The sequence below is a fragment of the Myotis nattereri genome (genome assembly GCF_964212035.1).
Source record: "Myotis nattereri genome assembly, chromosome: 19".
In the NCBI taxonomy this organism is placed as follows: domain Eukaryota; kingdom Metazoa; phylum Chordata; class Mammalia; order Chiroptera; family Vespertilionidae; genus Myotis; species Myotis nattereri.
Window position 1 is genome coordinate 22,713,363 of NC_138095.1, and position 24,758 is coordinate 22,738,120.

Here is a 24,758-nt window from a genome sequence, read left to right on the forward strand (position 1 = left end):
AGAGTCATGGTTTTTGATCTCTGCCTTCCTAGGGACTTTCTCCTTATTTTATCCCACGCCTCTGCGTGGGGATGGTTTTATGTCCCGTGGAAACCTGTGCTTTCCGAGAAACATCCAGTAGCTGTTGAGACCTGTCTAAGGAAGTGATCAGGCCTTGGCTTCTAGAAATTTTAGATCCCAGTTTGCGGCCGCTTTTCATTCAGGAACATCCTTTGAGCCTTGCACGTGGCTCCGCTGTCTGTACCCAATCTCATGTTTCTCCGTTCATGGTTTCATTTAAAGACTTTAAAATGTACCATTCAGGTTGTACAGGTCTGTGAGTTTTGACAAATGCGTAACGTTGTACAACCGCCCCCAGAATCTAGATACGGAGCAGTTCATCACCTCCCCAAATTTTCTAGACCACCCCCTGAACCCCAACGCCATCAGCCACTGACCTGTTTTCTGTTGCCATGGTTTCTTCTTTTCCAGAATGGCACGTAAGGGGAGCCATTCAGTGTGGAGCTTTGGAGTCTGTTTCCTTTCACTTCGCATCATGCACTGGAGGTTCACTCATGGTGCTTGGTATCCTTAACATTCCTTTTCTTTTTTTTTTCTTTTTTTTTAAAATATATTTTTATTGATTTTTTACAGAGAGGAAGGGAGAGGGATAGAGAAGCTAGAAACATCGATGAGAGAGAAACATCGACCAGCTGCCTCCTGCACACCTCCTACTGGGGATGTGCCCGCAACCAAGGTATATGCCCTTGACCGGAATCGAACCTGGGACCTTTCAGTCCGCAGGCCGATGCTCTATCCACCGAGCCAAACCGGTTTTGGCCATAACATTCCTTTTCATTGCAGAGTTCAGTTGTAGGATACATCGCAGTTTGCAAATGGAAGAACATCTGAGTTGTTTCTAGTTTTTGGATGCTGTATATAAGGCTGCTATAAATACCCATGTGCAGATGCTTGTGTGGGTAGCTGGGATCAGTCACCCCCACCAGCACAGTAACTTCCTTATTCGCCTGTTGATTCAGAGGCACGGGGAGTCCAAACCATTGCACATGCTTCTCAGCCAATGAGAGTTCTGGCCACCAACACTGGGTGTTGTCAGCCTTTTTTTTTTTAATATATTTTTATTGATTTCAGAGGGGAAGGGAGAGGGAGAGAGAAAGAGAAACATCAGTGATGAGAGAGAATCGTTGATTGGCTGCCTCCTGCACGCCCCCATACTGGGGATTGAGCCAGCAACCCGGGCATGTGCCCTGACCAGGAATCAAACCGTGACCTCCTGGTTCATAGGTCGACACTCAACCACTGAGCGACGCTGGCTGGGCTGGTGTTGTCAGTCTTTTTAATCCTGCCATTCAAGTCCTTGAGCAGCGGGTATGTCAACGTGATTTAATTTACATGTGCATGAGGACCATGAGCCTGTTTCATGTACCCATTGACCATTCACTTCTCTTCCTCTGTGAAGTGTTCCAGTGTTTTTGCCCATTCTTTAACCAGATGATTTCCTTTTAAACATTCTTTGTAAGAGTTTTTTTAGTGTATGTAGAAATTTTATACAAAGCCTTATTCCGATTTAAGTTTTATAATATTTTATCTGAGTCTGTGTGGAGTCTATTTTCTTGACAGTGTCTTTGGGTGTGCATAAGTTCTAAATTTTTTTTTTTTTTTTTTTTTTAGGCGATCACATTTTCAAATCTCTCTTAGATACCACTTATATTTAACACTTGCAGAAATTCTCATTGATATTTTATAAAAAGCAACACAGTTCTTCCTACTAATTTCTGAAAAATATTGTGGTGGGAAATTGGGATAGTTTGCCTTTGCTGGATGTTATAAATACATTCAGAAGTTAATCAGTATGCATGCTGTTTGCAGGGGTTCAAATATGGAAACAAGGTTAGACACATCCACAATTATCTCGGGAGCAGGAGTTGGGTCACTATTTTTTATTCTTTAAAGTCTGGAGAGATCGCACTTATGAAAGGAACCTGTTAGGCAAATTATTTCCCAATTTTTGTCCTTTAGCTTTTGTTCTGATTTGAGAAGTACTTTGTTTGTTTTTTTAAATGTAATTTAAGCTCCATGAAGGTAACTTGCTTTCAGACTGGAACACAATGATCTAGAATTAATCCAACAGGCAGAATACCTTCTGCCTGCTCCATTTTAACAGCTGCTGTGATAGAAAGTCCAGCTTCAGCTTATGGGAAGACATGAGGAAAGCGATGTTTTTTCCCCCTGTAGTGTGTTACAGTAGTTCTCCGGCCCATCCGACACACCGACAGCGGAAAAATGGCATTAAAGAAGTAGCTAAAAACATACTAAGTTGGATGTTCATTCATTGAACTCCCTTCTCCCTCATCTTCCTCATTTCCCCTCCCTTCTCCCCTTTCCTCCTCCCTCCTGTTTTCCCTACTTTTTTCTTTTTTTACTGCCCCCCTTCTTCTCCCTCCACCTTCCTCCTTCCTGCCTTCGTTCTTCCTTCTGAGCTCCCTGCATGCACCAGGCAGTGTGCTTGTCCCTGTCAGGGTAGCAGAGAACAACACCTCTGTGGCCTGTCCATGTGCAGCTCACACTGTAGTGGGGAGGTCGATGGTGAAGACGTGAACCTGTGCACAGGGCCAGGTTTGGTGGTCATACGTGCAAAACAAAGCGTGTTTGTGTGCGTATGCGTGCATTAGTGTTTGTGAGAGGGAATGGGTGAGACACGGAAGAGAGAATGGGAATCAGAGAAGGCCTCAGGGCATTGGAGCTGAGCTCTGAAGGTGCACAAGATGCAGGGGAAGCGTGTTGGAGGAAGTGGGGGTAGCGACTTAGAAGCCCCGAGGACAGATTCAGTTTGGTGTTGGAGAAAGTAGAATACAATAATTCGGTAATTCTCTGGCCCATCCTGCACGTGGACGGACAATGGAAAAATGGCATGAAAGGAGCAGCTAAAAACCTTTCAAGTTGGATGGCCATTCATTCAACTCCCCTCTTCCTCACCTTCCTCAGTGGCACCCCAAGAAGCCCACTCCCCCAGAGGCACCCCACCGATGACACAGAGAGGTAGAGAGTCCCCTCTCCAACTCCTCCTGCTGGTCCGCTTCTTGAGTTTCCCACCTGCTTCCCGTGTCAGCCTCGTCTCAAGACCTGGCCAAGATGAGTGGGGCCGAGTTCCTGCTGCCGGTCTGCCTCCAGCCCCAGCGAGTCGGCCTTGCTGACTTCACTAAGTAGGCGTCATAATGCTTTCCTTTCGGTTCCAGGGAAACGACCATTTACCATTTTCAAAGGTCACGTTCCTGGAACTATGGAGGGGAACTTACAGAGCAGTATCAGGCTAATTCGAGTTACATGACTCTTACCTTTATTTATTTTTTATTTTTTAAATCGAAGAGTAGAGAATACATCCTCATTCTTTTGTAAAAATATATAAATTTTATTGGTGTGTTTTTTTTTACAGAGAGGAAGGGAGAGGAATAGAGTTAGAAACATCGATGAGAGAGAAACATCGATCAGCTGCCTCCTGCACATCCCCTACTGGGGATGTGCCCGCAACCAAGGTACATGCCCTTGACCGGAATCGAACCTGGGACCCTTCAGTCTGCAGACCGACGCTCTATCCACTGAGCCAAACCGGTCAGGGCAATGACTCTAATGAAAACCTTGCCAAAGCCATTTCCTTTGTGTCAGTTTAACCTGGGGGACTCTGGTCTCCCTTCTTTCTTATACTTTTTGTGAGTCCTTCCTTTTTCCCTTCTGTGACTTATGTTTCTTCCAGCAATTCTTGGTTGTTGTTGTTAATCCTCACCCGAGGATATTTTTCCCTGGATTTTTAGAGCGAGGGGAAGAGAGGTGGAGAGGCAGAGAGAGAGAGAAACATCGATGTGAGAGAGACACATCAATCGGCTGCCTTCCGTAGGCGTTCTGTCAAGGGCTGGGGATTTAGCCTGCAGCCGAGGTCCTCGCCCTTGATCGGAATCGAACCTGAGACCCTTTAGTCTGAGAGCCTATGCTCTAACCACTGAGCAACCCGGCTAGGGCTCTTCCGGCAATTCTTCAATGATCTTGACTTTTTCATTGTTTTTTACTGTCCTGTTCAACTTCATTCATTCATTTAGGCTTGACTGTGTAATGGGCATTAAGCTAGGCACTAGGTTTGCAAATGGGGTGGGAGACATAGATCGGGTAATTAGAGTGTTCTGAGTACTTTGAGAGAGGCGTGCTGGAAAGGTGATGTAAGTAAACATTCATTCGGCAAATATGTATTGACCTCCTACTGTGTGCCCGGCACTGTGCGATGGGGGTAGTATTGTGGCCGTACAGCGCTGACTGTTTAAAGCTGAGGAGCATCGAGTCGCGAAGGAGCCAGGGATGGTTTGGGGCTGGGTTACCTGCTCTGCCAGGAGGCATTTGGTGGGGACTCTGAGGTAGTAAGTGGTGAGAGAAAAGGGCTAGAAAGGTTGTGAAAGTCCTTCTGTCTTTTAAGGGAGTTTTGTCCTGTTTTTGAGAACAGAGTGTTTATTAGCCCCGTGACGACCCTTACCGACACACCCATGCGCCCCGCCTCTCTCGTTTCTGTGCTCATTCTTCTGCTCGCTGTAGTGACCAGTGGCTCTAGGTCACAGCCGGGGGCAAACTACGGCCCGCGGGCCGGATCCGGCCCGTTTGAAATGAATAAAACTAAAAAAAAAAAAAGACCGTGCCCTTTTATGTAATGATGTTTATTTTGAATTTATATTAGTTCACACAAACACTCCATCCATGCTTTTGTTCCGGCCCTCCGGTCGAGTTTAAGAACCCATTGTGGCCCTCGAGTCAAAAAGTTTGCCCACCCCTGCCCTAGGTGGTGGTGACCACTAGCACTGCTGAGCATGCGTTTGTAAAAAGTGGGAGGGGGGTGGCCAGTACAGACGGAACCCCAAAGCCAGGAGGCAGGTATGTGGTGCCCTTGCTTTCCCTGGAGTATTGCCCTCTAGGATGTAATTAGCTTCTTGAAGTCAGCGTTTTTTACTGTTTCTAAGGTAGGGGAGGAAGAAGTTAAAGTACAAACACATGACTTTGAAAGTACCCTGTGGGGGGTAAGATTTCCATTCATTGCCCACCCTGAAATTTTTTATTCTTTTCCTTTAGGTTTCTTGCTATTTAAAGATTTTTGTTTGAATGAAATTAATGAAGCTGTACCTCAGGTGAAGTTTTATGAAGAGGTAAGAAGTAACTGTTTTACTGCTGCTTTTACTTCAAAAGCACATTTCAACTGTACTTTTGGAAAACATTTAAGACGACCCGAGCATCTCGCAGATATTTAGAAACCCATGGAACGCACTTAGTAACACAGGATAAGCTACGCGGTGTATTCGTGATGCTGACCTCTACACGAATCCGATTTGCAAAGGCCCCGGGGTGCTGTGGCAGTAGGGAGGGGCAGTGGGGCTAAAACCCCTGAGCAGGGCGGCTCCTTCCGAGGTGCCCCGAAGATTCCCGGCCTTTTCATTTTCCGCAGAAGCTCGCAGATTCTGGAGACGCAAGCTGATGCCGAGGGCTGGCCACCTCCGGGTGAGAGAGAATCTGGCGGTTTTCTGGTCACACATCGCTGGAGTGACACATGGGAGGCTTGGTGGAGGAGGGTGGAGGGGAGCCGAAGCGATGGGCTGGAAGCTGTGGGAGACACACTGAAGTCCTGCTGTGGGCAGCAATCTGAAACCAGACGGGCAAGAAACACCAGCCCCAGGGGACGCTCTGTTGACAGGGAAGAGCTGTTGCTACTTATCCCCTGGGGCAGCGGTTGATTCTGGGCATAACAGAGTCCAGGCTGGGCCCTTGGCAGAAAGCTGCTTCTGGGAGAAAAAGAGCCAGAAGAGGTTTCTGGGGCTAAAGTAAAAAAAAAACAAGTGGGGCTGGAGGAGCCCCAAGCAGGTGGTGAGTCTCGCTCTCAAGACAGATGCCAGGTTTTGAACACGAGTGGGGCAGGAGGCAGAGAGCTGCTCTGAAAACCCTGAACGGCAGGAGTAATTTCAGTGAACTCCATGGAGAGCCCACACCTTAGGGCAGCGGTTCTCAACCTGTGGGTCGTGACCCCTTTGGGGGTCCAACGACCCTTTCACAGGGGTCGCCTAAGACCATCGGAAAACACACATGTAATTACATATTGTTTTTGTGATGAATCACTATGCTTTAATGATGTTCAATTTGTAACCATGAAAATACATCCTGCATATCAGATATTTCCATGACAATTCATAACAGTAGCAAAATTACAGTTATGAAGTAGCAACGAAAATAATTTTATGGTTGGGGGTCACCACAACATGAGGAGCTGTATTAAAGGGTCGCGGCATGAGGAAGGTTGAGAACCACTGCCTTAGGGACTGGGACAAGCAAGAGGCAGACCGAGTCCTACAAAAATGGCAACTCAGACCAATCTCAGCTCAATCTCTCTCTTAAAAAAAATGTTTTTATTGATTTCAGAGAGAGGAAGGGAGAGGGAGAGAGAATCATTGATCGGCTGCCTCCTGCCGCCCCTCCCCCACTGGGGATCCAGCTGTCACCTCCTGGTTCATGGGTTGACGCTCAACCACTGAGCCACACCGGCCGGGCTCCCCCCGGGTTTCCATAGCTAAGAATGCGTGTGACAGCAGTGCCTGTCTCTTAGGGTTGTCGTGTGTGAATGCAACATACCGGATCGGTACCTGACATGCTGGCACTGCTGCTTTACACACTTGTTCGTTCCAGTTAGATTTGGAGGCAGTGTAGAAAAATACGGATTTGATGCCTAGGTTTAGAAATAAATCATAGGAAACAGAAAATAAACGGAAGATCAGAGGCCAAGTTACCATCTAGAAATTTCTTCACTCATTCAACCAGTAGTTCTCAGACACCAGTGCTCGGAGGCACTGGTGGGATGAACAAGACAGGCAAAGTGCTTGCTCTCTTTTCGCTCCTATTTTTGTTGAGAGAAGCAACAATGAACAAGTAATAAACAGGAAATACATCAGGAAGTAATGACTGCTGTAGGCAGTGACCCACGACAGATTGCAAACGTAGGAACTCTATCAGGAAGTAATAACCGTTGCGCAGCGACTCCGAACAGACTCCGGGCTGACGGCCTGTGCCTGGGTGGCCACGGGGAGTGCCGGGTCAGAGCCTGCCTCCGAGGCAGCGGCCTCTAAACCGAGACTCGAATGGCGAGGAAGGTCGTCCTTCTGAAGGTGGGAGCAGGGTGGGGGTGGGGAGACCATTTTGGGCTGACACCATGGCTGAGGTGTAGCCCCTGATGTGTGCGAAAGACCTCGGGGTGCTTGAGGAACTGAGAGACGAGTGTGGCGTGTTGGGCATGGGTGAGAGGGCTGGAGTCGTGTGCGATCAGTCCAGAGACCTGGTTTGGGGGCCAGAGTAACAGATTTAGATTTGATTCTAAAGCCCCATGGGAAATTTAAGGTGAAGAGTCTATAAATATCCATTAGGTCAGAGTGGCAGTAATTGGGTATTATAGGTGTCCCCCCCGAACCCCTTCCCTCCCCCCCGCCCCGGGAGGATTGCTCTGTTAGCAGTTAGTTGGCTGTTACCTGAAGCATAGCCTGGGTTTGTGATATATTTTGAGTATAAAGCCAACATGATTGGCCGATGAATTGGATTTCAGGGGTCGGGGCCGTGGCGGGGGGTGGGGACAGGAGTGTGAGCAAAAGAGCAGAATCAATGATGACTATTCCTTTTTGGCGGAAGCTACTAGGAGTATGACTTTCGTACTTTTGTGATAAAGAGGGTGAGGGAAGAGCGAGCGTGGCTGGGGTGGGCAGGATGTGGACATGTCAGAGTAGGTAGGTAGCTCCTTCGAACCTGGAGCTCAGGGGGACAGGTGAGCCCCAAAGATCTACGCTTCGTCAGGGAAGGGCATTGGTCTCTGAATCTGTGGGACCGAGCGGTTGTGCCCGAGGAGAATATTGTGGGTGAAGGGCGTTGCCCCAGCACCCCGCTCCGACTAGGCGAAGTAGAGGCCATTCGCAATGGTGCTGGCCCATCCCACTGGGATGGCCGTGGAACAAACCAGGGGCGAGAACGTGGAGACCACGGCGCCCGTAGACCAAAAGCGCTTGCTCTTGGGGTCCCGGGTGTTCAGGCTACTGGGGTGTTTAGGCTGTGAGCGGTGTAACCACCAAAGCAGAAGGGGACCCAGGTGCTTGAGGCTCTTACCTTGCCTGCTAAGTAAGGGTTTCCTTTTCTGTTGTTCAAGCTGAAGTTTCTGAAGCACAAGGCTCTTAACAAAGGCAGTGTCGTGGTTCAGATGTCACTTGCCCAGGACACGAGCCTGTCCGGTGTAGCTGGCTTATTCCAGTTCTCGCCAAGCTTCCATAGAATCAGCATTAGCGGAACCAGGTGCCACCTGCTTGAAAGGGCCCCTGGAACTCAGACTTAGGTGTCACCCCACTTGTTTTCAAGGATAATAATTCCGGGCAGGCTTATTATTCTTAGAGTTTGCTCAGATGTTTAGGCAGAAACACTGGCCTCGGGTTCACTGGCGGGCTACCCGTGTCATCCTCGCATCCTGGCGTTGGCCCGCCCCAAACAGAACAACCGGAGGAACCCCCCCCAAACCAGAAGCCGGCGTTTATTTCCCGGCTCTGCTTCTGGTGCCGGTGTCTGGTTTCTGTGCCTTGCAGCGGCCCTGGTCGCATCTGGCCTGAAGTTTGACCCTTGAGACTTGCCCTGCCGAGTGAACCTGGGAGGGTGAGCCCAGGCCCTTTGGTCATTGCTGGGTCACGTCTTCATGAAGACCGCCTTTCCCTCTGGGATGGGGCCCAGGCCTACCCCCACCTGCCTGCCTCTGTGGCAGGTTTTAGCCTCTGTTCCAAGAAGACTCCGTGGTGGATTTGCGAAGCGCAGCCTTTCGGTGTTACACCGATGGCGCTTCCGGCCAATGGAGAGGACCCCAGTCGCTTCTCGGGGACCTCGGGGGGACCCCAGCCTTTCACATCCCCCTCTTTCTGCCCTTTCCTCATCAGAAATTCTTACAGGATTGACTGATTGTGATTTCAGACCTGTCCAACCCTGACAATATAGGAAACGGGTCACACTTCTTTCCATTGATTCGTACTCTCCCCTGGGAGGACTTAGCCTCACCTCTTACTATTCGAGAATAAAGAGCTTTCAGTAACTATGGAAGTCAGTGGAACACCTGGCTACCTGGGGGAAACATTTCCCCTCCCTTTTCCCCCCTTAGTAAGTCACACAGAGCACAGTAGGTCTTCGGGTTACGTCGGAGATCCGTTCCTACGGACGGCGCAATGTAATGCAATTTTTTAAAAATATATATATTTTATTGATTTTTTTACAGAGAGGAAGGGAGAGGGATAGAGAGCCAGAAACAGCAATGAGAGAGAAACATCGATCAGCTGCCTTCTGCACGCCCCCTCACTGGGGATGTGCCCGCAACCCAGGTACATGCCCTTGACCGGAATCGAACCCGGGGACCCTTGAGTCCGTAGGCCGACGCTCTATCCACGGAGCCAAACCGGTTCTGGCATGTGACGCAATTTTGACTGTAAGTCGGAACCCACCTACATAAACACCTACGTCACTCACATGGAGCACACACACAGCAGTAATGAAGTGAAACAGTAAAAAAAATTTAAAAGGAAGATAACAATTCCTGACCTTTCCTTGTGGTAAATTCAGTAAATAATAAAAAACACAAAGCACATATGTACATACGTCGAAATGACAGAACTTTTTTTTTTTAAATAAATGAATGGGAGATGGTGACATAACCACAAAACGACATACAGCCAGTCTGACGTAACCCGAGGACTGCCTGAAGTTAGTCGTTACAGTGGAGATCTCTGCTAGCCTCCTACTAGCTCAGGGGTGGGCAAACTTTTTGACTCGAGGGCCACAATGGGTTCTTAAACTGGACCGGAGGGCCGGAACAAAGGCATGGTTGGAGTGTTTGTGTGAACTGATATAAATTCAAAGTAAACATCATTACATAAAAGGGTACGGTCTTTTTTTTCAATAGTTTTATTCATTTCAAACGCGGGCCGTAGTTCGCCCACGGCTGTAACTAGCTCCACATTTCATCTGTGTTTTCATTCTCTTTCTGTCTTTTGGATTAAAAGTAAAAAAACAAAAAACGCTCCTCTGACCTAGGAGCTTCCGTTATCAGGTTAGAATGATCAGGGCTGTTTCCACGTGAGGCGCGTATTTCTAAGGCACATTTTATTTTTGGGCCCCTCTCAACACTGGTCGGGTTACCTTCCCTCAGTTAGCAAGTACACCCTTTGGGGTGATCTTTCTGTTAATACTTTCATAGTGTGGAAGGGGTTCCAATGCTTTCATCTACAGCTAACGCCTTTCCAAAATACTTAGTTGATTTAAAAAAATTCTCTCTGCAGGAACCCTGACCAGATCTATGCATTTTCTCCTGTTAGTTTTGCAATGCTGTCATTGAGCAAGAACGACCTCATAACTCTTAGGCCTGAATTACAGCCAGATGGAACTTGCTCGCGCTTTGGAGAGGAGAGTTGGCAAGCGCGAGTGGCCCGTGGCTGGTAGAGTGTAAGATAATTGTAACCATGGCAGCATTTGTTTCCCAATATTGTGTTTCTAAATTTAAGTGATGAGCTTCATCATTGGAAACATCCCATTGGTCGTTTTCCCGTTGACTTTAATGATCCCAATTTCATTCCGACAACCTTAGGAGCCGTTGTTTCCCGTGGAATAGCCCGTTCTGTAATTTGCCTGGCCTCGCGTTTTCTGCCAAGGCCAGTAATGCCTTTTAATCAAGTGGGTTTCTAGGAAGACGCATCTAACAACGATCGCTTTTTGAAACCTAGATAAAAGAATACGAAAAGCTTGATAATGAGGAAGATCGCCTGAGTCGAAGTCGGCAGATTTATGACACCTACATCATGAAGGAGCTGCTGTCTTGTTCGCATGTGAGTGTTGCCTGTCGGGTCTGTCACTGCCGTGTGGAGCGGCGCGAGGCAGCCTTCAGGGCCCAGGATGTGAGTCAGGCAGGAGGAAGGCGTTCACAGGCCAAATGAGGCTCATCCAGGAGGGAACCCGTTCTCTCTGCTTTGTGGTTTGTTTCCTGATAATCCCGACACAGTGCCCATTGCTGCACATACTCCTTTTATTACTGATTTTAAAAGGCAGGGGTGGGGGGAGAGAGAGAGAGACAGAGAGAGAGAGAGGGAGAGAGGGAGAGAGGGAGGGAGAGAGAAACATTGATGTAAGAGGGTAACATCAATGGGCTGCCTCCTGCGTGCAACCCGTGCCATGTGCCCTGCTTGGGAATCGAACCAGCGACCTCTTGGCGAATGGGATGATGCTCAACCAACTAAGCCACACCAGCCAGGGCTCCATGTACTCTTGATATATATATATATATATATATATATATATATATATATATATATATATATATTTCCAAAAAGTAAATGCTTTCACTGCAAAAATTGATGAATAGCGAATTCAGAGCAATAGGAGAAAAGGGTAGCCTCAATTCTAGACTTTCTCAAGAAAATTAAGCTTGAAATAACTACATTATTTTAGTGTAGTTATACTTTCGCAATTAGACTAATGAGATATTGGCAAATATGTCTTAAGTGGCTTCTTTGGATTTATAGGGAGGATTGCAATTATATTAATTGTGTTCATTAATTGTTAAATAATGGTTGAAATTCTTTTTCTTATAAATCAGATAAACAGTTTAATTCGGTCATTAGAATAAACTAGGTTCCTAGGAAATTATTCCACCAGGAGTGAGATTACATGGAAAAATTTACCATGGGATCTCTCTACATTAAGTCTGTCGTTGTTTTTTTTAAATATGTTTTTATTGATTCCAGAAAGGAAGGGAGAGGGAGAGAGAGATAGAAACATCAATGATGAGAGAGAATCATTGATCCGCTGCCTCCTGCACGCTCTCCACTGGGGATCGATCCCACAACCCGGGCTTGTGCTCTGGTTGGGAATCGAACTGTGACCTCCTGGTTTGTAAGTTGACGCTCAACTACTGAGCCACACCGGCCGGGCCTAAAGCCTTTCTTTCTTCTTCTTCTTTTTTTAAAGTCTTTATTGTTGAAAGTATTACATATGTCCCCTATTGACCCCCTCCAGCCCGCCCCCATCCCCCGCCCCAGGCCCTCACTGCCCCATCGTCTGTGTCCATGGGCCATGCATATATGCATATAAAGGTCCTGGTTGATTACCTTCTGCCCACCCACATTTCTTCTTATTGTGCATTACTGAAGAAGACATCGTTTGGAGTTTGGGGGGAGGACAGAGCTTGTAATCCTTGTCGTGTAGTAACTTTGTTCTTTTAGAAGCAGTTCCCTCCTCTGTGGCTACAGCAGGGCTTTCCCTTGACCTAGAGCCTTTCACCGCCCTGGCTCCGTTTGCAGTCCTGGCATTTAATTCTGAGGCTGTTTGCACGCATTCATTTTCTCTCACATAGATAATTCAGTTTCATAGGAATTGTACATTTGTAAGACCCCATCATCAGCTCATCGAGGGATATTTTCAGTTCATCAGCTGATGATAAGGAAGATTCTCTAAACTTCTTTTTCTCACAGGAATCTTGAATTCTTGTGGGATTCGATATCAGCCAGCTCCCCCCACGCTCACCCATTTTTCCCAACGTGTGGTGTCTAGGAATCCTCAGAGGAACACATTTGTTCAGATCTTTTTTAGCGAATGCACGCTACTATAATGTCCTTAGTTATGTTTCTAGGTTACTGTTGAATACATGTTGTGTTACATTTGCGTTGTGATGTTATAGAACATAGAGGTTGGTTATGGTTGATAGTTGTTGGAAACAATGTTGTTTTTGATTTTTAAAAGCCATTCTCGAAGCAAGCTGTGGACCACGTGCAATATCTTCTGTCCAAGAAACAGGCGACGTCCGCGCTCTTCCAGGTGAGGCGAAAGCGTTTCGCGGTGAGAGCATCTATTTCGCTTAGCAGCTGGACTTGGTGGCGTTTTCTTCCCATGCGTGTAGCTAGCGGAGGACCTGACGTGTCAGGCTGTTCTTATCTGGAGCAGCTGAAGTTTAATATTGCTTGTCTCCTCATTGAAATGTACTTTTTTTGGTGTTGTTGTTAATCCTCACCCGAGGATGTTTTCTCCATTGATTTTAGAGAGAGTAGAAGGGAGGGAGGGAGGAAGGAAAGGGAAGAGAAAGAAACATTGATATGAGAGAGACACATCCACTGATTATCTCCCGCCTGTACCCCGAACGGAATTTGTCTCCTTTCCTTTCAGCCATACATAGAAGAAATCTGTGAAAGTCTTCGAGGCAACATTTTTCAAAAATTTATGGAAAGGTATGAAACTTTCCCCATATATATGTGTTTGTGTGTGTGTGTGTGTGTGTACATATATACATATATAAAATCTTTTACTGTGATATTTGACATGTAACATTATAGTATTAGAATAATATATATATCTGCACTAATAAAAGAGAAACGTGCAAATTGGTGTCACTCCGCTATACCCACCAGCCAATCAGAGCGACTATGCAAATTAACCCAACAAAGATGGCAGTTAATTTGCATATGCAGGCGTGGAGCGTAGACTGAAGGCTGAAGAGGCTTGGCTTCTCCGCTGCGGCCGGACCAAAGGCCTGGGTCCCGGGTGCCAGAGGAAAACCAGTGCCAGCAGCCAGGGAAAGGAAGGCCTATCGCGTGAATCTTATACACGCGTACACACACACACACACACACACACACACACATAAATAAAATCTTGTACTGTGCAGGTGTACCCCACTTAACCCAATAAATGCTGTCCTTAAAAATGTATGTTAATTTATTCATTCACCAAGTATTTATTGACCATGACCTATGTTCCAGGCTTTGTGTTAGTCTGTTTCCTTGATACTTCACATTATAATTTTGATTTGCCAGGAGGGGATAAAATAAAATAAAAACTTAACTTGGTGCTTCGTAAGAGCTCCCCCACCCCCTTGCGACTTTGAGTTCTTCAACCTCAAAGTGGTCTAACGTTTAAAGAGGCTGGGGAACCTCGATGCTGAAAGCTTCTTATTGGGACACCCTTCCTAACGCAAGCACACGGCTTTCCTCGCCTAATTCATTTGTTTGGGCTTTGTAAATCGTGTCCCCCAAAGTGGCACAAGCTCGTGCCTGGTTCTAATAGAATTTGAAGGGTGTAGGCAAGTGATGTCTGTGATCGTATGTATCATTAACATACCTACTAGGTGTGTCCCTTGAGCCATGTACGGGTCTGACACACTTCAGTGGCGTCTCTAAAGCACTCAGCTCCGGGCAGCCAGTCCTTCCGTGCGGGGAGTATGTTTGTCTGCGGCCACGCACCGCCGGAGTCCGGCTTTCTAACCCGCATCTCCGCCCGCTCCGGCTGTGCCTTTCTCCGCACACCCGGCTGCGATCCAGACAATCGCCGTGATGATGTGCCCGCTGCCGGGCCGCCTGCAGCTGGGCCGTGATTGCCCTTTAAGAACAAATGCTGCTTCATGGCAGCGTTGCTCTCCACATGTTCTAGGGATTTAGAAAAGAAACAAGCTTGTGTTGTGGTTCCACTGGAGTTCAAGGGATAATTTTATCCTGGAGCGGAGTCAAGAGTTTGGGAAACGAATATGCATACGAATGATTACACTGTTCTGGGTGGGAGCAGGAACTTGGCCAAAAAGCAGCAGCAGCAGCAGCAGCAAACCGAAGGGATGGGCTGCCGGCTCAGGGCTGACTCCCTGGCTCAGGGCTGACTCCACTGCCCTGTGTCCTCAGGGCTGGCCTTTCCCACCTCGGGGTCAGCCCAGCTGCTCTGGGATCCTTGGGGTGCAGGGGAGAGATGGGGGTGATCATTTTGGTTGGGAAAGAGGCTCAACCTGCATGTGGTTTTCAAAATCCGACTGAATCAGTCACCCTGGCTGCATTTTAGGCGAGCATTTAGAAATTCTGGATTTCCTGAACCATTTACTACTTTGTATAAATGCATTATTTTTAAAGTCAACTAATTTATTGTTACACCTTTTGGGGTGCTTTTTTTATGTTAATACATTCTCAAGTGCTTTTTTTATGTTAATACATTCTCAAGTGCTTTTTTTATGTTAATACATTCTCAAATGAGTACCAAAAAAAACAAACAAATCCATCTCAGACCAAGCATTTGGTGGTTTATAATGTGCTAACCACCCCCCACCCCCTTCACCTGCCCCTCACCAGCTCTGGACTCCAGTGTGAGAGAGGAGTATGAGTTAGCCCAGCCCCCCACGTGAGCTTCACAGCAAGTCATCGATTTATAAATACAGAGTACACACACCCAGTGTGGTTTTGCCCTTTGCGTTCCCCATACTTTAAGAAAAAAAAACAACAGTTTGAAGTCTCAAAAATAGAGTGTCATTTTGTCAGGAGGATCAACGAAACGCTCGTTAAAAGGCCTTTTAGATTCATTGTAAAAAGATGATGTGTGATTGCATGACACTTTTGAGTCTCAATTTGATTATCAGCCTCAGAAATATTTTTAAAAGGTCCTTAGAAGGCGTATTAGAGGCAAACCCCAGAGAACTGGGTATTTGGATGCCTTACAGCATGTTATTACAACGCTGGTAGGATAATTCCTATAACTTGTACTTTATATGAACCCTCCCCCCCTTGTGCCTTTTCTGTCTCCCTTCCCCCCCCCCTTTATCTTCCTTTCCCTTTTTTTTTTTTTTTTTTTTACTTCATTCCTTTATTCACTCAAAGAATGCTGCATACTCTGCTTGTGTCTAAGAAATCATAGCAGGGGCGAGATGAGCCCAGCAGTCAGCAAGAATGTTCTTTGCTTAGATACGTTGCTCAGTAACAAAAAAGTAATCAAAACAATGTATTTATTAAATAGATAGTTTTTCTTACTCCGTGGGCGGGAAGAGCCCTCAGCCAGCAGTTGAGTGCTTCGTGAGAGCACACGCTGCCCTATGGCCCACGGCATCTTCCGGGTCTAGTGGGGGGGGAGGGGGGGCAGTCCTATGCCCTCTGTGTCTTTGAGAGGCAGTACGTGGTCTGGGTTCAAATCCTGCTCCACCCATTCTCTCACTGTGTGACCTTGGGCAGGCCTTGGTCTCGGCTGTAAAATGGGTATCAGCATAGTCCCTGCCCAGGGAGTTGCTGGGTTGGGTCAACGAGCCTTCAGAACCCGGCCCATCGGAGCGTTCGCCGCTCTTACAATGATTCGTCAGCGGGTGGTTCTTTTGGTCATTAGCGCCGCACTGTCCAGCACCGTAGCCGCGAGCCATAGGTAGCTACTGCGCTCTGAAAACGTGACTGGCCTGAGTAAACACGGGCTGTAAGTGCAAAGTACACACCAGGATCCAAGACTTAGTAGGAAAACAAGAATGTAGACTTTCTCATTAATTTATGCTGGTTACATGTTGAAATAGTCGTTTTTGATATATCCGGTTAAACCAATATATTATTAAAATTTGATGACACGTGAGTGGCCAGATTATTATGACCACCCCATCAGTACAATGAAGTGAATTCGTTATGCAAATAATAATAATAATAATAATAAAACCTTGAGAGTATTTGCTTAGGAAGTTTTTTCAATATCCAGTATGTTTGGAAGTGTCAATGAAGTACCGATGGGGTGGTCATAGTAATCTGGCCGGTCATAATAATCTGGCCACTCAGTGTATATGTGGCTTGTGTTACCCTTCTGTCGAACAACGGTGGTTCCGATGAAGACGTCCCTGTAGCATCATGACTGTTAAAGGAAACATGATGCCTTTCATGTGAGCCACGAAATAAGGCCCACAGGTGAATGCACTGTGAAAAGATGTTTATGAAAACGAACTCTGAGACGTAAAACAAGCTGCGCGACGCTAGTTTATCTCCCAACTCTTTTCTCTCTCAATGCGGTTAATTTGATATTTAACTTTCTGGCCATTCTTTGTGTTCTCTTTCAGTGACAAGTTCACTCGATTTTGTCAGTGGAAAAATGTAGAATTAAATATCCATGTGAGTATCGTCTTTTTACTTCCTTTTTAAAATTAAAAACTCCCCCTGGCTTCCCTTCGTGAGAAAATACTTGCTTCTGGAGCCTGCTCCCCAGGGTGACACCCTGCCCGCGCAGATGTCCTGGCTGCTCTGCGTACGACAGAGCTGCCCTCCCATCCCAGCTGCAAACAAGTTGAATTTTCATTCTCTCTCTTTTTAAAAAAATATATTTTTAGACTTCAGAGAGGAAGGGAGAGGGAGAAAGAGGTAGAAACGTCAGCGATGAGAGAGGATCATTGATTGGCTGCCTCCCGCATGCCCCACACCGGCGGATGGAGTCCCCAACCCAGGCCTGTGCCCTGACCAGGAAAAGAACCGTGACCTTCTGGTTCATAGGTTGATGCTCAACCGCTGAGCCACGCCGGTCGAGCTTAATTCTGTGTTTTTTTTTTCATATTCCTATAAGCATGTGTTTATTTCTTTAAGAAAGGACATTTGATCACATCTTTTTTAGACCAAAGTTTTACCTTTTTTAATTTTTTTTTTTAATTTTGAGAATGCTAAGAACGGTCCTCAAACACTGGCTGCTTTCTAACCTGTATTCATTCCCCTGGCATTCCATCCTCCATTAGCATTCAAGGTCAGTGATTACAGGACATAACCTCTGCTGTACTTGGAGAACATGCCTTCTTGCCCAGCCTCTTATCTCCTCCCTCCTCCTTTCCCTTCATAGAGGCTTGCAGTTGGGGGAAAAAATTATCAATTGGATTTTTTTGGAGGGAGTTTTTTACTTGAATGGTCCTGTTGGAAGAAGTTATTTTTGTTGTTGTTGTTTGTTTATTGATTTATCGAACCTCTCCTTTCCATCACATTTCCTGGCAGGATTTAGAAGCATGAGGCAATAACACACAGTTTAAAAAAATCCCTCTCCTAGCCAGTTTGGCTCAGTAGACAGAGCGTCGGCCCTAGGACTGAAGGGTCCCAGGTTCGATTCCGGTCAAGGGCATGTACCTCGGTTGCAGGCTCAATCCCCGGCCCTGGTCCAGGCGTGTGCGGGAGGCAACCAATCGATGTAGCTCTCTCACATCGATGTTTCTCTCTCTGTGTCCCTCCCCCTCCTTCCACTCTGTCTGAAAATCAATGGGAAAATGACGTCAGGTGAGGATTAGCCAAAAATAAATAAGTGAATAAAAAAGCCCTTATATCTGCTGTGGATTTTCCTCACGCTCATGCTCCTTCCACCGGCCTGGTGTCTGTGTCCTCATGCCCCTTGTCCCATGTCCTCTCAGCTACAGACATGATCAGACATGAAGCCTGTGGCCAGCTGCCCCTACCTGGCTGCAGACATGACGTTTTGGGGGGCGGGTAGGGGAACTGTTAAGAATCTGACCCTTAATCTGCCTAGCAGGCCTCTGCTGTTATCCGAGGGCCTCTTCCCATGACCGTAGGGTTGTCTGTCTGCCTTGGCACCATTGGGTGCTGTTAAAACTCCGTCTGAAGCAGGGCGTTGCTGACACATCCTGACCAAAAGGAAAAGCGCCCATGAATAAAGCCTCTTTATAGACTTTGCTCACACTTAGCCTTGCTGCAGGCTCACATGCCCAGCACGAGTCCCCTCTCTCTTCACGGATGTGATCAATAAAAAAAAAAATCACATGGCCGGCGTCCGCCGGGTTTTCTGATCATATGGCTCGCTCTCTGGGGAACGCGGATGCCCCGGACACGGGCTTATTCTCCCACCACGGCGGTTCCTGGGATCGCCGCGTGGTTGCCAAACTTCAGGCTTCAGAGTGGCCGAAGTTGCTTTGCATTTTGACTAGAAACTTCCCCAGACGCTTGGCTTCCAGGCGTGTGTCTTGTAGTCTGAGACCGATGAGGTGGGCACAGCAGTCTCCCCGGGCTCCCGCTCCCGTCACCTTCCTTCCCGTCTGCCTCTGTGCTGGGCCTTCTCGGGTGGAGCAGGCAGAGGTTCTAGAAAGCCCTGCCTCCTCCTGCTGCCCCCCCTCTGTTCAAGGAGTCAGTCGCAGGAGCGGCAGGTCCCTCCCTCAGAACCGCCGCGTTAGTAACTCGTGCGTGTCTTGCTTGAAAAAACCCTTAACCCCGTCATCTTTATGCGGCCGTTACGTGTCCCATTTCGTGTTTTGAATTCACAGTTGACCATGAATGATTTCAGCGTACATAGGATCATCGGGCGAGGCGGCTTCGGAGAAGTCTATGGCTGTCGGAAAGCAGACACTGGGAAAATGTAAGTTTTTGACGTTCCTACGTTTTCCCGGGATTGTGACGAGGGTTTTGTGCTCGCATCCAAAGACAGCCCCTGCACGGACTTTTTGGAAGCCCGTGATTCTCGCTCCGGGACTTGTCTGCCTCGGAAAGAAATAGACATTCTTTCCTGATTAAAGGCCCGTCCACGATTTAGCACATGCAGTTCGGGGCGTCGTAGCATCCAGGCGGCGTGGGTCCCCCAGATGAGGAGCTGGGTGCTGTTGAGGAGGGTGGACGCCCTGCTACAAAGGTCAAGGCCATGGGCCCCATCGCTCATCTCAGTCACTCGTCTCGTGGGAGGTGGACGCGAGGGGGTTACGTGTGGGACATAAGGGTCTTCTGGGGAGTGAATGGGGGAGTTGTGAAGTGTGGGGAACGTATGTTAATATGGAAGCGGTTTAAGTGAACATGTTTCTGAAGGCAAGAGAACGGGCAAGTCTGGTGTGACGGACCCAGACCTCCACGTCTGGTTAAGGGGCAGGCACGGGAGAGCAGTGGGCGAGGCGGGACAGCCTGTGAGGGTGGTGCAGACATCAGTCAGGGTGAGACGGAGGAGTTGAGGTCACCCAGCTCGGTGCCCGCCACCCCCGCTGCCCCCCGCATCACCTCCGGGGTTGCCGCTCAGCCCCTGCCCGAGTCCGTCCCGGTCCTCCACTTGGCACGTTTCGTATTCTCTGGCGGCTGAAACGCACCTTCACTGGCTTGTGCCCACCTGGGCTCCTCTTCCCGCTGTGGGGCCCGGCGCAGGGTGCAGCCGGTGCCTGGCACCCAGGTGCCTGACGTCTGGCGTCCTGCTGAGACGGGATCGCGTAGGGGTCCGGGGTGTGGGTCGCCGGTGCCACCCGGCCAGGTCAGATTCGCTTCCGCACGTTCTCGTTGGCTTGGGCAGAGCCTGTGCCTCTCTGAGCCTCCACATCCTCGTTTGTCAGGGAGGGAGGGATGAAAAAGAGCGCCTGCCTCGTTGCAGAATTAAATGAGAGAACACACTGTCAAAACAGAGTCCTGCTATGAAGACTTCCTTTCCCGTCCAGTACTCACCCCGGGGGCTTTGATCCTAAACGATACACTTTTCTCCTCGCTTATTACATCTCATGGAACGTAGTAGCTTTACTTAATTGCAGTGTGTTGAGGTGTTTAGAATACCTAGGCAGTCCCATGATGTTGTAGAAGCACATGCTGTCGATTTGTCTCTAAAGACACATTTGCACGGAGTGGAATGTCTGATGCTCTTTAGGTTTGTCCGATGCTCTTCCCACAGTTGGATGGGGGTGGTGGGCTTCAGGAAGGAAGACCCAGAGGTAAAATGCCCTTCTCATCGCATCAGATCACATCAAGGCTACCTGTTATTAAAGTGACGGATTTCTGTTGACACTGGTCTTGATCCCTTGACCGAGGTTGTGTGTGTCAGACTTGACCGTGAAGTCACCCTCCCCTTCTCCCTGCTGTGCTCTGGAAGGAGGTCCCTACGCACAGCCCACACCTGAGGAGTGGGGGGGTTGTGCTCCTGCAGAGGGGAGGTGATTTTTTTTCCCTTAATACGTGCAGTAAGACTTTTTTTTGCATGGCACTCGGGTGCCGGTTTGCTTTTTTTAAACACTGCCCAAATCTGTCCGGGTACGGTGTGTCGTGTTGAAATCAGTCTGGGTGTGTTTATGGTGTTGATTTTTCAGCCATATTTCTGTTTCTAGGTATGCAATGAAATGCTTGGATAAGAAGAGGATCAAGATGAAACAAGGAGAAACATTAGCCTTAAATGAAAGGATTATGTTGTCGCTCGTGAGTACAGGAGTAAGTATTCAAATTTTCCTTCCTTCCTTCCTTCCTTCCTTCCTCCCTCCCTCCCTCCCTCCCTCCCTTCCTCCTTCCCTCCCTCCCTCCCTTCTTTCCTTTATTTTATTTTATTTTATTTTATTTTATTTTATTTTATTTTATTTTATTTTATTTTATTTTTTGCCCTGACTGGTGTCAAACCAGCAACCTTTTGGTGCTTGGGACCACATTTAATCATCTGACCCACACCGGCCAGGGCGATCGATACTCAATTGCGAGCATTGCTCTTTGTGTGTGGATGTGTTTGTCTGTTTTATATCAGGACGATGTATTTAAAATGCAGGCATTTTCTGGTTGAGTTATGGGGCCAGCCGGTTCTGGGGTGGGTTGGAATCCATAGCAGGGAACGGTAGCACTGAGCTGATACAGTGTACCATTCAGACATTACCTCTTTCCTGGGGGAGGTAGCCAAGTACCAGCAACCTGCACCATGAACGCCCGTGACTTCTCCCAATAGTATGCATTTATGATGAACTTCGCTGCGGAATATGGTTGGGGAGAAGGCAGGAAATAATCATTCCAGCAACAACAAAAATCCCCTGAGTACAGTTAGGAATTAACTGCATGACCGAGCAGGACTAACCCAGAGAGAGAAAGTAAGAGACCGTCGCTCCTGTCCTTCACAGACAAACAGAGAGCAAGCGAGTGGGGCTCACCAGCTCTGCGCTGTCCCCGTGGGGTTGTCCCCAGTCAGTGTCTCCTCGGAAGGTGGCTCTGCCTTCTCAGCACTTGCCATGTTTTATCTGCTGTGGCCTTTGGCCGTTCCCATTCCCCAGGACACCGTGTCCACCTGCTGGGCGTTGTATTTGTATGTCAGACAAACCTTGACCCCGTGTCTCCACTTGCAGAGCAGTGTCCCGTGCGGATTTCCGCGGATTTCTTTTCTGGCGACAGCGTTGCCCAGGATCAAAGCCGTGGCTCTTATTTATTTGGGCAGGTGTCTGTAAAGGCACATCCAGAAACCGCACCGTCCCGGCGACCTGGCGTGCCTCTGCGCGTCCGTAGGTCTGTCGTCCAGCGTTCGCGGAAAGGAATGTAGCGAGCACGGAATGGCCAGGCCCGTGCTGAGAAGCTCACATGTGACTTTCACGTTAAACACCAAACCACGTCCTGACCAGGGTGGCTCCGTGGGCTGGGCCTTGTCTTGGTGGGCCGAAAGGTCACTGGTTCGAGTCCCCGCCAGGGCACAGACTCAGCTTGTGGTTTGATACCCGTGTGGAAAGCAACCGATCCGTGTTTTCTCTCCCTCTCTCCCTCCCTTTCTCTCTCTCTCTCGTTTCCCTCCCTCATTCTGTTTCTTACTCTCTCCCTCCCTCCCTTTCCCTTCCTCTCTCTCTCAAATCAATAAATACATCAAATTAACCATTTGTACGCTGTAAGCGTCTATAGACGCAAGCGGTGGACTTTTTTCTTTTTTTTAATATAGTTTATTGATTTTTACAGAGAGGAAGGGAGAGGGATAGAGAGTTAGAAACATCGATGAGAGAGAAACATCCATCAGCTGCCCCTTGCACACTCCCTACTGGGGATGTGCCCGCAACCAAGGTACATGCCCTTGACCGGAATCGAACCCGGGACCCTTCAGTCCGCAGGCCGACGCTCTATCCACTGAACCAAACAGGTTAGGTCTAGGTGGACCTTTTTTAATTAAATTCAAAATATCGTGGCAGTTGACTGGTTAAAAATAAAAGCACCAGCCAGGAAGCTTTGTACACAGTGAGACATCCCGCATTTTAATGATTCGTCCAAGAACCCCTTTCACCTCCTCAGCAAGGAGCCAGAGACCCAGGAGGTTAACTCCCTCACCCAGAGGCTCGGGCCTCCCAGGAACACTCCCCGGTTCCTTTCCCACCGTCACTCGATGGGCCGCGCGGTTTGGGTTCATCCCCTGAGTTTACCGCATTGTGGTTGATATTGTCCTAGCATTAGTCTGAATGGTTCTAGAAGGGCTACCTGCTGTTGAAGCGAGAGAATAGCCACATCGAGCTCGACTCTACCAAATGGAAATGCCATGGCTGTAAATAACTGTGCGCCGCTACCTCCTGGCACATGGGCACTGAGCATTTCCCATCGGAGTCCCTGTGCGCACGACCACGTCTGCAGCCACCAGGAGCGGAGGCTGAGCGGCCGGCTCCCTGTAGCGGGATCTATATGCCTGGCTCCGGCTCCTCATTTCCCCGGGAAAAGTCTTTGTCTTAAATTCCACACGTGGACGTGCGCTCACTGCAGAGTTTCAGGGCTTATTAAGAGCATTAATTTTTAACGCGTTCTCTTCTACAATTTTCCTGTAGCGATTGCATATTTATTGTATCCAGCTGAGGGGAATGTGGTTAATTAGTTGTGTAGTTCCTCGCCAGTCTCCCCCGAAGGCAATAAATAAAAAATTGGGCTTTTATTGGGCTACTGCTTTGAACTAATTTAAAAGAATTGTTTATATTTTGTATTCCAGTAGCAAACTGTCTAGATTTTTTTTTTTTTTTACATATAAATACAAATTTTACCCAAAAGAGTTATAGTAAAATTGTTTGGCATGGCTTTTGCTAATCAGCGGCCCACTGTTCATCGGTTTGGAGTGATCTTCAGTTTAAATAGCCTCATTAAAGTGAACTCTCAATCCCCTTCATCAATATGATGCTCTAGGTGCTGGTATGAGACTGAACTGCACGCACTCATTTTTTTTTTTTTTTTTTTTTACCAGAAGTGTTTTGTTTTTTTTTCCTTTCCATCTCAAACGGAGTATTCCACCCCTCATCCCCCAAAGAGACAGCAGGAAGTACTGTTGTCAGTTTTCATGTGTAATTCTTGTCAAGTAACAAGGGAAGGCATTGCGAGATGCAGGATAAGTTCGCCCACAAGTGGGAAGAGCAGTCAGCATCTCCCTTACATAGTCCCTTAGCGTTCAGCTGGTGTTATTTCTTCCGTCATTGAAGCACAATGTCGGGCCTCGACTGAGCCATGCACTCTGCTCTGAGATGGGGGTCCTAGGACTTGACTTTGGCCCTTGCTCTTGCAGAGCTGCATATGGGATGAGAGAGGGAGGTAGTGTTCAGGTCATCTTGGAAGTGCATAGGTGATTGGAACAGGTGGCGAGAGCTGTGAAAGGTGCGCACGCAGGGCTCGGGAGGCACTTACCAGGGTGGAGATGTTGCCAACGAGAGCTCCTGTGACGTCAGAGGGTGCCAGCGTGTATCTGGCCCTGAGCACGGAGGGTCTGGGGGCCTCAGGGAAAGCCATGGAGCTGGGGTCCGAGGTGATGGGGTGAGGAGCACAAGCCGAAGCTGCAGAGAGAGAAAAACAGACTGGGCCAGACCCTAAAGAGCTTTCTGGGCCAATATTGAGGGTTTTGAAAAATCTCCCAGCAGTTGGAAGCAACGCGTGTTAAGTGGGAAGATAACGTGATAAGCCTTGTGGTCTGCGAGGATGCCTCTGGCTGCAATGTGGAGAACTTTCTTGAAAAAATACCCCCGGCCTCTTTTATCCCAGTCCTACACAGAGCTGCTGCAAAGTGAAGCCGTTTCGCTCGCTGGCCCGCAGGAAACCAGGCAGTTCTCTGCTGAGGAACTTGATTGAAGGGTCTGCTTCTAAAAGTTCACGCGTTCTTCTTGGCCCTCATTTGTAATCAAGGCAGAACATCTTAACAGTAGCTGTGTCAACATGACTCGTTACATCGCCGCCTGTTTGTCCTTGCTGGTCAGCATTCGGGTCTGGATCTCAGAGTGGACGTGAGACTCTGCGCAG

At 48.0% G+C, this 24,758-nt stretch overlaps 1 protein-coding gene across 5 annotated transcripts in view; it reads left to right on the forward strand.

Moving 5' to 3' along the window:
• GRK3 (G protein-coupled receptor kinase 3) overlaps nt 1–24,758 on the forward strand; it is a 79,759-nt gene that overhangs the window by 31,339 nt on the left and 23,662 nt on the right. For 3 of the 5 annotated variants that reach the window (XM_081113702.1, XM_081113703.1, XM_081113704.1), the window contains exons 3-9: nt 5,104–5,177; nt 10,800–10,901; nt 12,811–12,885; nt 13,231–13,292; nt 16,895–16,946; nt 19,079–19,170; nt 20,879–20,978. In XM_081113702.1, the coding sequence (XP_080969828.1) occupies nt 5,104–5,177; nt 10,800–10,901; nt 12,811–12,885; nt 13,231–13,292; nt 16,895–16,946; nt 19,079–19,170; nt 20,879–20,978 (557 nt within the window). The remainder of the gene's footprint in view (nt 1–5,103; nt 5,178–10,799; nt 10,902–12,810; nt 12,886–13,230; nt 13,293–16,894; nt 16,947–19,078; nt 19,171–20,878; nt 20,979–24,758) is intronic. The other 2 variants (XM_081113705.1, XM_081113706.1) reach the window with 1 other exon arrangement.